This window comes from Columba livia, chromosome 4 (assembly GCF_036013475.1).
Source record: "Columba livia isolate bColLiv1 breed racing homer chromosome 4, bColLiv1.pat.W.v2, whole genome shotgun sequence".
NCBI classification, from domain to species: domain Eukaryota; kingdom Metazoa; phylum Chordata; class Aves; order Columbiformes; family Columbidae; genus Columba; species Columba livia.
The window spans coordinates 27,305,186-27,320,420 of record NC_088605.1 but is presented as its reverse complement, the minus strand read 5'-3'; the positions used below and the strand labels follow the sequence as shown (position 1 = coordinate 27,320,420).

Here is a 15,235-nt window from a genome sequence, read left to right as displayed (position 1 = left end):
ACATTTCATAAAGTAAAACCAACTTGAAGTGAGGAAAGAAAACTAACTTAATTTAGAATTATTTTTTTTGAACAGAAGTTGATCCTACATTTTGTATTCCTCTTGAGATTATATTGTGCTTATGGATGTCCAGATAATAGAGGTTTAATCTGTTAACAGAGACGGATGAAAAAGCAATTGTTTTGTATTTAGTTTTTAATGTTGCATCTTCTGAGAGATCCCTTTGCTCAGAAACCATCTTTCACTTTAAGCAAAAATGTAGTTTGTTTTTTAAAATTTAATTGTACGATGAGACACTGTATACAACACGCTGTCTGGCATTTGTATTCCCTTCTGGCATGCTCTAGGTACGCTATTATCGTATTATTTACTTATGTTTTCTGTTGATCATTTCTGAAATACATTTCACTGATCCTCTGATATCCTTTTATCATTTGACTCCGTGAATGCAATTGTCAATAAGACTGTCTTACTACAAAGAAACTGAGAAATTGCCCATGTCTGCTATCGATGCATTATATCATCCCACTGCTAAGGTGAGAAACATACTATTGCTTGATTGCTTATAATCTAGTATTGTGAGGATGGGAGGTAATGTTTTTCTAAACTATGAAACACGTTGGGAGAGAAGACTGCTATTTTTTTGGTTTTTTTTAAGTGCTGTTTTTGATCTGGGTCTAAGCTGTGCCTTGCTGTCTGGGCTGAAGACTCACTCGCCATTTGCTTTCCTTGCTTCCAGTGACCTATTAACATGTCAGAATTTTTTCCCTGGAACTAGATAAAAACTATTGAATTCCATCCAAAGTGAAATCTCAAAGTGCAGGCCAATTTCACAAGTCCATAACTGAACTCCAGCTGGGTATCTTCCTACTGTCTGCCAGATGTCCCCCTTCTCACCTGCCATGCAGGTGTTTGCTCTGCCCACCTCTGTGACAATGAATCAGACACCCAGTGAGCCCCCAGCTTGCTGCCCCATCATGCATATCTTGTGTGTCAGAAGATACTGAATCTGGAAAAAAAATCATTTGGTGATTGTCTACTGCTGCATATTCAATAGAAAGCCCAACCCTGAGAAAATGAATTGGATTGCTGACATTAGAAAATGTGAGTTTACTTATCTTCTCATAACATATTTTCACTCAGCCTTGAATGAAAATTCATTTGTGGCACTGATGTGGAAAGCAATACAGAAGTTGCCTATCTACTAGAAGTCACACTGCGGAAAATATACTGCCCCTCTGGGAATTTGTTTGTTTCACAGCCCAGGCTGAATGGTCAAAGCATTTTATCTCCAGCGTTATCTCGAAGACAGTTCAAAACTTGCTTCAGCTGGAGTACCTGGGAACGTAACGTGAAACAATTTACACCAGGAAAGCATCTTGATCACTCAAGAAAAAGCATCTTGAACCTGTTTACTCCTAGCTGTTTTCACAGAGGATTTGACTGTAAATCACTTACTGTTCTTCCCTTAGCACAGTGTTGTTTAACAGCTATTTATGGCACCACTTTGCAAAGTGTTGAGTATCTTTGGGGAGATGGACAATTTCTTTTTTTAAAGATCACACTGGGCATGGCACCGACAGTGAACCTGTGAACTAAGTGCCTGTTCTAGGAATGAGAATGGCAGGTCTGGGAAGACTTTTTTCCTCTTACAAGCTGCAAACTTTGAATGAAGGCTATGGTTTGATAGGTTTTACTAAAACTCTTCCACAACTATGTAAAGAAAAAAATCTTTTCCACAGAAGGGAACTTCTGCCCTTGCTAACTGCCCTGCTAAATATGTGAGACAAAAACCAGAATTTGTGTCAGTCTCTATCGCTTCTTCTTCCCCAACCACTACCCTTGTGATTTCTTGCAAAAGACAGTATGACCACAGAGGGATACATATGAAAATCTGCCCACCTCTTTAATGATCAGCATCTGTTGTCGCATGCTTTTGTCATGTTCCAAAAACCTAGCAAATCATAGGCTGAAATTTAATGAGATTAAATAGCCTATTTACAGAATAGTCATGCATGTTGCTCACCTGTTCTGCTACAAGAAATAGGCATTTAGTGGCATCAAAGAGTAAATAGAAAAAGTAAGTTTTGTATTTTGACATGCCTGATTCCTCTGACAAATTAGTATCATTACTGTCTTCTCCTGTGAATCCATTCTGCAAACAACATGTTGTTAAATATTAAAGTGAATACGTAAGCTAAATAAATAATGAATACACAAAGTTTTCCCAAGCCAGTCCAGAACTGTGTGTTTTAAAAGCTAATGCTGGCAGAGGATGCGTGATGCTGTGAGGGTTTCAGAAACTTGCCTTTATTCTTACATTCACACTATGTTCATCTGGAAACCTACTGTACTGGGTAAAGTCTACTGTGCTGACTCAAGTTAAATTCACAGTTGCCTCTTGATATATCACAATATGTCATTCAGTAATCCCACTGAGGAAAATGTAATTACCATGCAACATCTTGTGTTGCCTTGGGATTTCTCACTAAGTAAGAAAGAAAGAAATTCCTGTCAGTACTGCAGGAATACTGTTGTAGAGATGTAGGAACAGACCAGCTGGGTCATAAGCCACAATGCTGTGTTGAAATAACTGGTCACAGGGGATATATTCTTTTTTAGCTGCAGCCTGCATGCCTTTTCTTTCCATCTGAGTGTGCAGAAACTAGCCCACTGTCCAAATGAACACTCACACAATGCATTTAATTCTCATAATGTCCCTGTCCTCACAGGGAATAATAGGAATACTAAAAGGATGAACTTTGAGGGCCAGAGGAGTTGCTGTGTGTCCAGAGTCATGCAAAAAAATCCCAAGATCCATGTAAGGAACAGCATTTGAACCTATGGTTCTACCCAGGACCTCACTGCTGAGACTATTGTCTTTTCTTCTGTAACACAAAAATATATAATCACTGTAGGCTCTGATCTCCTGCTGAACATAGAGCAAAATCTAAGGCTTTTGAACTGGTCTAAAAAACACTTCCTGAGCCTGTCCTGATCCAGCTGAACTGCTGCCTTTTCCTTTGGAATCAGGACCTCCTCTCACAGCTTTGTTCCACTGCCACAATGACGGCACCATCACTGGGAAGGAGAAGTGTTAGCACCCACATATTCTTCCAACTTCAGCACAAAATTCAAAGCTCCGCTTGTAGACCTATCCTGATTTCTTACTTTAAAGACAAATATAAAACTAAAATCAAAGGTAGGTGATCACTCATGTCTACAGAGAATAGAAGAGTTCTCACCTGTGACTTTTAAAGCTTGTATGTCATTCTGATAATGTAGTTGTAGGTATGAATAATAAGAAAAGAAAACACATAGGTAGTTGTTCAAATTCATTTTGTTTCCACTGTAGCCGGCTCAATGTAGACTAAGGATTCAGAGATCTTGGATTACTGTCAGAAAGACTGATAGCTTTTTGCACCAACATTTAAATGTTAGGTTAAGATGGATGAATATACCAGCAGGAAAATTGTAAAAAAGCTGCCAGGAAAACCAAGCTGTCCATAAGCCAAGACTCTGAAATGACAAAGAATATATATTCCTGAGAAGATGACGGGCCTCTAGGTTTCCTTTGTTTGCTCATTTTCATTTGTTTGCGTTTCGCTATTGAGATCTCGGAAACTTTAGCACAGAAACTAAGCATTTTGAAAAGTTTTTCCTTGATGTCTGTGTGCATTCAGGACAGCTCATTTATCTTGAGCTTATGAATATTACAGGCAGTGTACAGGAAGGTACAATCAGCCTGAACAAGATTTGTTTGAGTCATCACTGATGCATCCTCACTGATTTCAGTGGAACCTAACCGAAGGACAATGTGGGCTGAGCACTCAAATACTCCATGTACTCTATTCAGTGGAAGAACAGCTAACAAGTAACTTTTTCCCTATCTAGATTTTGCATATATCTATTTTTCTTCTACAGAATTTTTATAAAAATTGACTCAAGAGCACATGGACATAGCTAAATATTAGCAAATTCAAGTATTTCAGCCAAAGCATATTGGTTCCAAATTTGTACTCATTTACTATTGCCTAAAGTTTGTCCAGCTTCCTCCTGCAGAGCTCTTGAATGTTGCAACGTGTTACAGCAATCACTTTCTGTAACTGAAACACTGATGCCATTTGCTTGGACTAATAAATGCAAAATTATGCATCCTGATGAGTTTATTGGATTCATGTTTCAAATACAGAGCTCTGTATTTTTTAATCCCTTTCCACAGTATTGTGCTGAACTCTCCTTCACTGTAATCATTTGGATGAGGAAAAAAACCCCAACAACTAAAGAGTGTAGATCTGCCTTCTTCAGTCCAAGCTTCCTTCTAGTCCCACAAAAAAACATTCTTGGAAACACTGCAAACCAGAAACATGCCAACTGCATGGTAATAGGCTCTATAAAAAACCAAACCAAATCAAACCAACAAACAAAAAACAAACCAAACAACCTAAACCACAGTATTCCTGTTTTAAATATGGTGAGAAGAATCAGCCATCTGTCATGACAGCAGCTTGACCTGGTGGGCCCTGCTGAGCAGGAATGAGATCAGTGGGGTCCCTGCAGAGCCAGCCATCCTCTCCGGCAGAGCCAGGTGCTGTCACTGTTCCCTGCAACAACAGGTTGCCGCCAGCAGCTCCTCCTGCGTTTGTTCTCTGTGATCTGGAGCGCTAGCATTGCCTGGATTTCCAAAGACAAGCTGTGCAAAAGTCATTGAAACCATCAGGTCCTGCAATGAACCCGTATAATAAGCTTGCCTCAGTAATACATGTCCGAAACATCTGCAAATGAATATTTAATATTTTTTATTTAAAAAGTATTTGTTTTCAATAAAAAAGTAGTTTAATAGCTATCCTGTTGTGGAAGGAGGGTAAGTATAAGTAGAATTATTACCTCAAGAGAAAAAGTGATGCGTAAATAATTTTTTTTTTTTAAAGTACTAAATTTTCTCTTTCCTTTTGAGGAAAAAACCCAGCTTTTAAATTGGACAATTAAATGAGCAGTGTTCCTGGGTGGTCTTCTGTTCTGTGTTACCCTATCAGAGAAGGAGTTGACCTATCGTTTTAATTGCTTCTGGCTTCTGCAGATGTGAAGAGCAAACAGCTGACACTGAGAACACTGCTGGCTGCTCGGCTGCTCTTTGTCAGTGCTGCACTCTTAATGGTGAGCTGAAGAATTAATTTTAATATCCCTTAAAAAGTAATTAGTGATATTTATTTAATGTCTGTCCTTTGACTAACTGGAGTGCTTACAGGTACTTTGAAGCCACTAAAAAAATAAATTTAAGTCCATTGCATTTCACAGTGGGCAATGTAACAACACCGTATCCACATCACACTGCAAAATGTGCAGAGACGAACAGTGACAGTGTAGTTCTGTTATTAATGAGAATAGTCTTGACTCATATGGTTTGTGTCGTCTCCTGCTCATTCCTCTTCCAGGAGCTAGAGCAGTATTACTTACAAAGCATCCCTGTTCCAGTGAGAGGCTGAGGAGATCAAACCCAGAGGAGAGTGGGTGGACATGGGCCACATTTCCCTATTTTGTCTCCAGCAGTGTTATTTCCCTGGTGCTACCCTAAACGGCAGCACAGTGTAAACTGTATTTAGGATTATAGAGTTCTGGGAAGGGAACTGTAAAAGATCTGTGCTATGCTATGTTTTCAGTATTGGCATAATGAAATATCCATTGGGATGCAACACACCAGATGAGGCAGAATTTTTAGCTCCATATTTAAAATCGGCTCATTGAATTGATCCAGTGCAAAAATTTCTGCAAAAAACTACTTTCTCTGATAGACCATGTCAGATTGGTGAGACAGGATGATGGCAGTGTTACTACTTTGTTATGCTTGTCATTATATTCTTCCTGCAGTATGCTAGTCCTTATCATCTGCTTTGTGCTTACTCTGAGTTTCTACTAGGAATAATTAAATGGAAAAAATGTGTTATCTGGAATGCAGGAATTCATACCACTAGTGTGCTTTTTGAAAACAAACTCATTTCTCTTGACAGTGGGAACTGAAAAGATCTGTATTCAGGATTCATTTCCAATTGACACCACAATGACACTGTATTTGCTTCCTATTAGTTTAGGAATCCACAGATCATTTAACAAGCTATGAAATCTACCATTGCAGATTTGATTTCAGGATGTTACTGATGTTTTGCAGCTTTTTTTCCCCTAGTTCATCCTGGCACAGTGTATAAAATAAACCCAGAATTTACAGCTGGCTTTCAATCCCATGTTTTGTTTCCTTCATAAGAAGCCAGTGACAAAGCTGTGAAATGCAACATATGTAAGAAGCCTCTGAACCTAATTTCTCTCCTTGATCAGCATATTGGTATTCTGAGCAAACAGTTTACAAAACAACTGGTTAAAGAAAGGATAAATCATCATGGAAGGACACAGAGCATGTGGGTTTCATTCCAGGCTTGGTTATTCTCTCATTCTGAAGAGTAATGACACAGAAAATTTAAGGAAACAAAGGTTTAAGACTGATGTAAACCAGAGAGCTGGACTGCTCCTGCAAGCTGCTGAGCTGGTAAAGCTAATATGCATGTAATTTTACTGGTTTGAGAAATTTTATCCATGAGCATACTCATTAAAACCAATGGGACTACCAGCACAAGGTCTCCTTAGGTGGGACCAGAGTCCTCAGCGCTTTCTAGGAACCAGTACTGCCTAGAAGTTCCTGAGATACTCAGGCAGGAATGCATCTACCTGCAGCTGATTGCTGCTCACTTTACTTCAGCTACACTTAAGAGTCTCTTCAGGTTAAAAATATGCTGTGGAATTAATTGCACTTCTCTTTTAATATGATTAAGATCCTGAACAATATTTAGACACTGTGTATCTGTTTCAACAGTTTTAGCTTTGCTATCTCTTCAGTTCTTTCTACAGGCAATTAAAAAAGACATGACTGAAATTCTTCCATCTCAGCCAAATGGACTGATGAATTTTAATGGAGAACATTTATTCCAATCTTTAATGATTTCAGACTGCCAAACTTAATTAATCTTTGCTTTGAAACTACACACTCTTGTGAGCATTTAAAATCTTAGAACTCAATCTTGCTGTAGGGTGGATGTCTGTGTGATAATGCAGCTTTCTAGAAGCTGCCTTTGTGCGTTTTAAATTACCTTTTCTTTGTTCATGACATAACACAAACCATTAAGGATTTGCCCCAGCAGAGGACGAGGCAAATCTCAGCGTGACACTGCTTTGGCAAAAAGCAACCTTTTAATCTTGAAAGGATATTGTAAAGGTTGATAGGCAAGAAATCAAATCTACCTTCTCCAGCTCATGTAAATCTTGATTAAAGAAAGAATGTAACAAACTTATCTAGTGTTATTCTGCTAGATCATTCAGTGGTGCTACGACATATTTCCTTGCGAACATATTTGCAGCAGTTTAGCCTTTAGGGTGCAAAAAAAAATTCATTTTAATATGCTTTTTGGAGTACTGCCAGGGTTACAGGCAGTATTATATGTGAGGAAAGAGGAATTCTACAAGCATGAAGTGCATGTCTTGAGATCCATAATTCTTTCTCTAGAAGAAAAAAAGGAGTCTCAAAGATCATGAAAGTATAAAATCTTTCTGTCAGTCATCTTGGACTCTATCACCCACAAGAAGTCCTTACAGATAGTTCTTTTCTTCAGGCTTCACTGATGCTTTAAAATACTGCATACTTGGATGGGAGATGAGACATCCCAGAGAACTCTTTCCGGCAGCTGGTGTTTGGAATACAGAGATAAACAAAGCACATCAGCTGGGGATACTTCTGAATGATGGCAATCTCTGGGTTTGATTTAACAGTTTCAGCTGTTGTCCCAGAATACTTACCATCCTGTGAACAGGAACAAGCCTTTCTGGTGCTGGCTTTGGAGCCTGTTCCTGCTCCTCCCTGAGGCTAGAATCTGTTCCCAGCTCAGGCTGGACTGGTGATGTGACTGTTCCCTCTCTTGGTTGCGCAGCTTCAGCTCCAAGTCTGCAGTTAGAAGAGTTAGAACAGTCTAGAGGAGTCAAGGAATACTCTTCAGGCAACAGAGTACAAAGTAAAACTGAATAAAAAAAAAATCACTAAGTTTTGCAGATGCTTGAAATGTATCCCTCAAATCTCCTTACGAGGAAAAATGCTTATTTTGAAAGATTCTGATATTCTCTCCAGAATCAGAAGTAGAAAGGCAATGTAGTCAGGGACAATGAAAACACAGCTCTTAGTTCAGCCCCTGACATGTTCTACACACACACAAGAAAAGAAATATCTTTCAGATTCCTGGAAGAACTTAAAATTTAATTTCATGGACTTGTTCTACTCTTTTTAGAAAGCAGTTAATTTTAGGGAGTGGGTGTCTTGTGTGAACCATTGACTGTTCCATTATTAAAGAATCATTTGCGACCCTGAATATTTCAAAAGGTTTGTGCCACTGAACGGTGTTTTTTTGTGCACACTAACAGACCACAATCTGCAAGTTTTCAGTGGTCACAGCACAGCCACATTGTTTGATGTGGGTGCACAAAACAGGCAGTGCTGGGGAAAACTTTGGATTCTCTCATCCACGTAACTGAAAGGCATATCGCATCGCAGGTATATCCCCTATTTAGTGAAATCCCAGACACCACAAAATGGGTGCTAAAGCTTCCACCAAACAGGGGGAGGGTGTCACCCATCCCATTTCACATGCAGCACTGCTCACCTCTGTGATGCAATTAACTGCACGTTTCAGGAATGAGACCTGCTTGGAGAAGTGCTTGTTGTGGTCCCTTCCTTTGTATGTGGTCACTTGCTCACTCTAGTGGAATAAATTTTTGACAGGTCATCACAGTAATACCATCATATCTCAGACTTGCAGTTGTTCTGGGGTTAGAGTCCATGTTAGGAAAAACAAGAAGGTAAGCAGCAGTTTACCCCAAAAATATTTTTAAAAAATCAGCTGACTAGTAATTTTCTGTCCTTTGTTATCTTGTGCTATTCTGTTGCATTCTTGGGATAAGTTTTTTAAAAAATTGAATATTTTTTTTTAAAGTAGTAAGTGTGACTGCTTTTTTTTCTTGTTTTCAGAAATGTAAACTCTGCACAGGTTATATTATCTGGCTGGACTACTGACGTGTCAGAATGCCCTGTGGAATCAGGTGTAAAATCTGTGCTAAAAGATGAAGTATACGGATCAGAACTGATTTTATCAGCTCTTGAGAAAAACTGGAAAGTGCAAGAAAGCCACCTGCAGTAGCTAGAAACAACTGAGGGAGTCGGGAGAGTTGCCCTCGTGGGAAACTGTGAGTTTAACATTAGGTGAAAGAATTACATATTTTCTATGAAAAGTGTTCATAGCTAGTTTGTTTAAACCTTGAAATTAGGTAACTATGCCTGTTAGGCTAAAAAGAAAATTTGGAATACAGTTCATTATCAACTCTGAAGCTGGTCTCAGGTTAGTTTAACTTCTGAAAAATTAAGATATATCTACTTTCTGGACCACAGGAAAGAACGTTTAAGTTATTCCTTTATCCTTTTTGCTGCCTTCTTAATTTTGTTGAAGAACCACTTATTCATGCAGTCAAATGAAAAATAACCCAACAAAACATCCAATAAGAATGACCCAGGCATTTAACCTCAAGCTGCCTATTTCTGCATTCATTCTGTGTTTCACTCTTTAATATAATTACTCCTGTTTGGAACAGGCAGTGATGAAATGATCTGACCTTTATGTATTATTACTTAATTAGTTTTTCCATATTTACGGGAAAAAAATAAAACCAGTCGCTGAACATTCTTATTAATATTAATTTCAAATGCTTTTGCATGTCCTTCATGCTTTTCAAACGAGCTGCTATGTAACAGAAAAGTACTTCTCCTTTCTTCTTCTGCACTACAGCAGTAGTTCTCCAGGAACCAGACTTAACATTACAAAAAATGAGACTTGGCTGTTGTGATGCAAAGATATGGGGTTCATAATGCTGATCTTGTTCTCCAGTGCAGAGGTGGCTTCTACATTGAGATTCACAACAGCTGCCATGCAAAATTCTCAGATATTTAATCCAGGCAGGGATGAAGAACAAGATGATGTGGGAAACTCTGGCTATGCCTATAAGTACAGCTTAAGCCTCCCTCAGCCTGCAAGAAGTTCCTTAAGATAACCTGCACCCATACACAAAAGTCTGTCATTCCCAAAATTGGGGTCCAATGCATGAGCCAGAATTAATGGGCAAACTTTCAGTGCCTCTGTTCTAAGCCTTACTGAGATCGAGTGTTTAAACCCACAGATTTAGCTTCTCTTGACTAAAGACATACCAGGGTAGGGTGCCACAGCCACCTGGGCTGCCATCAGCCCTAAAGTAACAGGAAACCCTTCTGTTCTTCTAGACCCTGGAGGCATCTATATCCTTGTCTTGAATTTATAGGTAAATTTGAAAAATTGTGTGTGTGTATATATATATATATATATATATACATATGTATATATATGTATAGTTTGTCAAACTCATCTTGTGTGATCATTCCAGAATTCTTGAAATTAGGCATAGCTGACTATTGGTGAATGTTTATTAATGTTAAGGGGTATTCTGCCTCCTGAATGTCTTAACAAATTATTATTTTAAAAAACAGAATAATTCAGTGAAGTCAGACCCAGTTGCTCAGGGCTTGATCCAGTCAACTCTTGCGGACCACCAAGAATGGGAACTGTACAAGCTCCCTGGTCATCTTGTTTCTTTCCTGGACTGTCCTCAAAGTCTAAAGACTCCTTTTCCTTACACCCAATCTGAATGTCTTTTGTTTCCCTTCATGTCTTTCACCTCTTGTCCTCCCGCCATGTTCCTCTGTGAAGAGCCTGGCTCCATTTTCTCAACAATCTTTTCACAGGTCCTGGGAAGCTGCCTAGCCAGCCCTACCTTTCCAGGCTGAACAAGTCCTGGTCCCAGAGCCTCTCCTCAAAGAGCAAGTGCTCCAGTCACAATCAGCTTGGTGGCTCTCCACTGAACTTGCTTCTGTTCAGCACCTTCTTTTTTGTATTGCCTGGGGAGGGAACCCAGAACTGGAGGCAGTATGTAGATATTGTCTAATGAGTGCTAAGTAGAGGCAATCAGTTCCCTCAACCTACAGGCTGTACTCCTGTTCATGGGGCTCTGGATGCAGATGTCCTTCTCTACTGATATTTATACAACTAAACAAAACTATAATCCTTTGCTTCAACCTGCAATGATATTTGCTCAAAGACATTCATTTGGCTTCTGTAAAAGTTGTTATAGCAGCTTACTACAGTATTATTGAACTACCAAACAGATATAAAACAATGTAGTTTAAAGAGCTGAACAGATGAGGACTGAGTACTCAGGGGAAATAACAGAAAGGCTGACTTCAAGGCTGTGTGAGTTTTGATTTGTTAATCAAGTTGAGTATTTCACAATAGTTCAGTATATTTGAAGAAGCCACTACAGCTAGACAAGCTTCTTGAGCAGTTATTACTGATGGCGTTCACAGAATTCACAATAGTTCTGTATTTTAACTTTCCACCCAAATACTGGATTTGCTTGGACATACACTTCAGCCTGTTGACATGGCATACAGCCTGCAGCCATGACAAATTCTCAATAAATGTACCATAGAGGTACATGTAGCCTAGAGATAAGCTTTTTTTGACCTTTACTCTTCTTTAAGCACTGAGACCGGAATAGAAAATTTAACCCTGTCTATGGGTACCAATATTCAGAATAGCTGCCTCTGTAATTCTGGAAATAAGGTTTCATGTGCCTGAGGAGAACCAAGAGATGAGATAGCTCCTTCCATCAGTGCTAGGGTGAGTCTGATTGAGCAGAGCTCTGGTGGAGTCCAGCCCAACTCTCTCACCAGGAGGAGCTCACACAACAAGGGTCTTTCTCTCTCTGCTCATGCCACTGGTTTCCTTCAGCAGCAAAACTGCCCTGTAGACAACGGAAGCTATGAACTAGCATCTTCTGGCAGACAGTTCTGTCTCTGAAGCCACAGAATGGTATGTCCTATTGAACAAAAGAAAAAAGTCTACAACAGTTTAAAAGGAAAGGAGGAGCTAAAAGATTCACAGGTTGCTGCAACATTAAGCAATTCAAGGCTCTTATTCTCAGGAAAAAAAAAAAAAATAGAATAAAGCACTATTTTACTAGGCAGGAAAATGTTTCTTAAGCTGAGAAAACAGATATTTCTGCAGTGACAGATGACATTACTGATCACTGTCCAAAAGACTACGTAACAGTCTCTGATAACACAATAAAGACCTTGTGACAAAGAACACTGTAGATGTGGGTATGTACAGGTAAGCACTTCTAATATGGGAGAACCCCTTTCAGACTGATTCAGAATGGGGACTGTTTTTTCCATATTTTGCCTTAAGGTATAGGCTGCTGGTTATAACTGAGATGGGTTGCTTCCTTCCTCTGTGAGAAATGTAGTGTTTTATGAAATTAAAACACTTTGTCAAGTTTTTTGACCACTCTCAGTTGAGCAGCCCCCTAGCACATGGAGACTACTCAAAGAACCCACCTAGCATGTAAATTTCCTCAATTAAAAAAGCAGGAAGTTCAAATTATAGTTTCCAGAGGTTGTGCAAGACAGTGGAATGGAGGAGGAAGTTACATGTTGGAATCTTGAAAGTTAAGCAGAAATGCTGTGAGTCAGTACAATGCAATTAATAACCCGTGACATGGCCACTCAAAACAGTCACATCCATGCCCCTTCAGATTCCAGAATTTCAGGTGTTGACACTTTACAAGGTTAAGTTCTGGACATTTCAGGACAGGTATTGGTGATTGTGTTTGCTGTGTTTGGCTTTTCTGGGTTATACTGCTTTGTAGAAGCAATGATGCCATTACAGGGTGGTAGAAATGGTCTGGAGTATTTTACTATTTTGATATGCAGAAAGTCTATGTTGTGTTTTCTATGCCTCATCTGCACAGTCCCAACCACGTCCTCCCTAAAAGTACAATACAACCACAGGAACTCCAGCAGCTGAAACTTGCAAAATGTTGTCTTTGTGTGGTATTGACACTCTGCAGAGCCTGGTATGCTACATGATATGTGACAGATCTCCTTTCCTCCCCATTCTGCCAGACATGTTCATAAGCAAATATAATAGTTACACATAAAGAAGAACTCTGTATATATCACAAACAACAGAAAAAAACCTAAATATGAAAAAGAAAACAATCTCTCTTCACAAATTCTTTTAATGACAGCTCTGAACTAATATACCAGGGAAAAAAATCCCCATTCTTGGATAATTACTTTGGATGGGCAGATATCACCTTTTTTTTTTTTTTTTTGAGTCAAATTGCTGATCAAGATGGAAATGCAAGGCTTCTAGCTTCTTTTAGCTGAATAGGTGTTCCTATATGGAAAGAAAGCATCTTAGACTTTCATATAAGACCAAACATAAGAAAAGGTAGCGAGAGCAAAATGCCCACAGTGCATACTAATCCAACATGATTTTGTAAAATGTTCAAACTTGTAACTGATTTTTCATTTGCTTCTGGGAAAAGGCTGTCAAATGAGGCAAGCACTATACAGACACATTTTTGCTCTTTAAGCCTGCATGTCTATTAGCATTCCTTCCAACAGCAGAACTGAAATCAAATGCCGTATGTTTCACACCTGTAGCTAGGAGACTTTTCTGGTTTTGATAGATCGATAGACAACACCTGTATGTACTTAACCTGCAATGTTGGGTCCCTTCTACGAGCAAGAAGTATTTTTAGAGGCTTTTTCTTATCTTTTTGCACGTTTTACTTGACACTACTAGCTTGCAAAGTGAATAACCGAACCATTTAACATGAAAAAAATCCACATCTGCCCATCTGCTCCTGCAGCTCAAGAATCTCCAACATTTCTCACGTCAGCAGTTGATCACACAAAGGGCAAACCACTGCAAGCAGAACCCAGAACCTCAAACCTGTAGCAGGTATTTTGATGAAGGCAGGGAGCACTTCTGGACTGCCAACTCAGGCACACACACATCATCCGAACAACGCAAGTAATCTTTGCGGGCAACCGCGATGTGCTTGTCTGTCTTGTAGTGTCTGCTCTGGCCCGGGAGGCAGCCCGCTCTGTAGCTGGGCATCCGGCAAGTCACAACCCGTCCCCGCAGGTCTTGTGTTCCCGCTGGGGCCGAGCTCTCCCCGCTGGCGCGCCGGCTACCTCCGCACCTGCGGCGCGCAGCTCGGCGGCGGGGACGGCAGGAGGTGCTGTGCGAAGAGAGCGGCCCGCGGGTCACTCACCATGTTGACCTCCGAGACCACGTCGATGCTGGCGATCTCTATCCGCATGCCCACATCCACGGGCGGACCTGCGGGGGGAGCGGCAGGCGGCGTTAGCCGGCGGGGGGCGCCGGAAGGTCTGGGGCGCGGGTCGGGGGAGCACGGGCGCCTCACCTCCGAAATCGGGCCGGAGGCGGATGTCGTAGCCCTGGAGCAGCCTGTCCACCGTCTCCTTCACGTAGGACATGTTGCTGGGCCCGTCGGCGCTGCGGGATGTAGCACAGGTTAGGGAGGCTGCCGGGCGGCCCCGAACCCGCACCCCTCCGCGGCCCGTCGGCGCTCACCTGCGCGCCGCGCACGCCACGGCCAGCACCAGCGGCAGCGACAGCGCCCGCGGGCCGGCCTGCCTGGCCGCCGGCCCCCCCATCCCGGCCGCCGCCGCCTCGCGGGGAAAGATCCGCGGACTGCAAGTTGGTGCGGAGCGGAGCAACAATTCCCCACAGCGCGACGCATGCGCTGAGCAGGGCGCCGCGGCCCCCGGGGAGCTCTTCGGTCCGCCACGGACCGCGAGCGGCGTGTCCTCCCCGACCTGCCCCGCTCCAACCGGATCGGGTCCGCCCCGCCCCGCCGCGGGGGAGCGGAGGGCGGCGGGGCGGCCGTACCGGAGCGAGCGGCGCGGCCAAGCGGCTGGAGCGGCAGGTGGGGACCGAGAGCCCCCGGGCTGCCGTGAGCCGCGAACTTCTCGTCAACAAAAAGTAAATAATCATTGAGGGCGCTTCTCAGTGAATGTTCACACTGGTAGGCTCTAACGTTAATGGCAAAGTAAAAGGCAATTGACAGATTCAAAAGAAATGGTACGTTTTGGTACATATTTGGTACTTTGTCCAGCCGTGAAGGCTTGAGAGCATCCATCCATCCATCCTTGAGCAGGTTTGCGGCTGGAGCTCTCCTGCAGAAGTACCCACTGTTGCATATGCAGGAGATCACAACAGATTTTTTGTTGCTATTTTTTAACCAA

The 15,235-nt window shown here is 41.4% G+C and overlaps 1 protein-coding gene across 6 annotated transcripts in view; it reads right to left on the bottom strand.

The window, feature by feature from the left end:
- GABRB1 (gamma-aminobutyric acid type A receptor subunit beta1) overlaps window positions 1-14,950 on the bottom strand; it is a 126,248-nt gene extending 111,298 nt beyond the window's left edge. For 3 of the 6 annotated variants that reach the window (XR_010472197.1, XR_010472198.1, XR_010472196.1), the window contains exons 1-3: window positions 14,562-14,782; window positions 14,392-14,483; window positions 14,239-14,306 (exon numbers count right to left, since the gene is read on the bottom strand). Coding sequence is in view for 3 of the 6 variants with exons in the window: in XM_065060817.1 (XP_064916889.1) it covers window positions 14,239-14,306; window positions 14,392-14,483; window positions 14,562-14,644 (243 nt within the window). In the remaining 3 variants the exon portion in view is untranslated. Of the gene's footprint in view, window positions 1-7,839; window positions 7,985-14,238; window positions 14,484-14,561 lie in introns of those variants that run through there. The other 3 variants (XM_065060817.1, XM_065060815.1, XM_065060816.1) reach the window with 3 other exon arrangements.
- Between the last annotated feature and the right edge of the window lie 285 nt (window positions 14,951-15,235).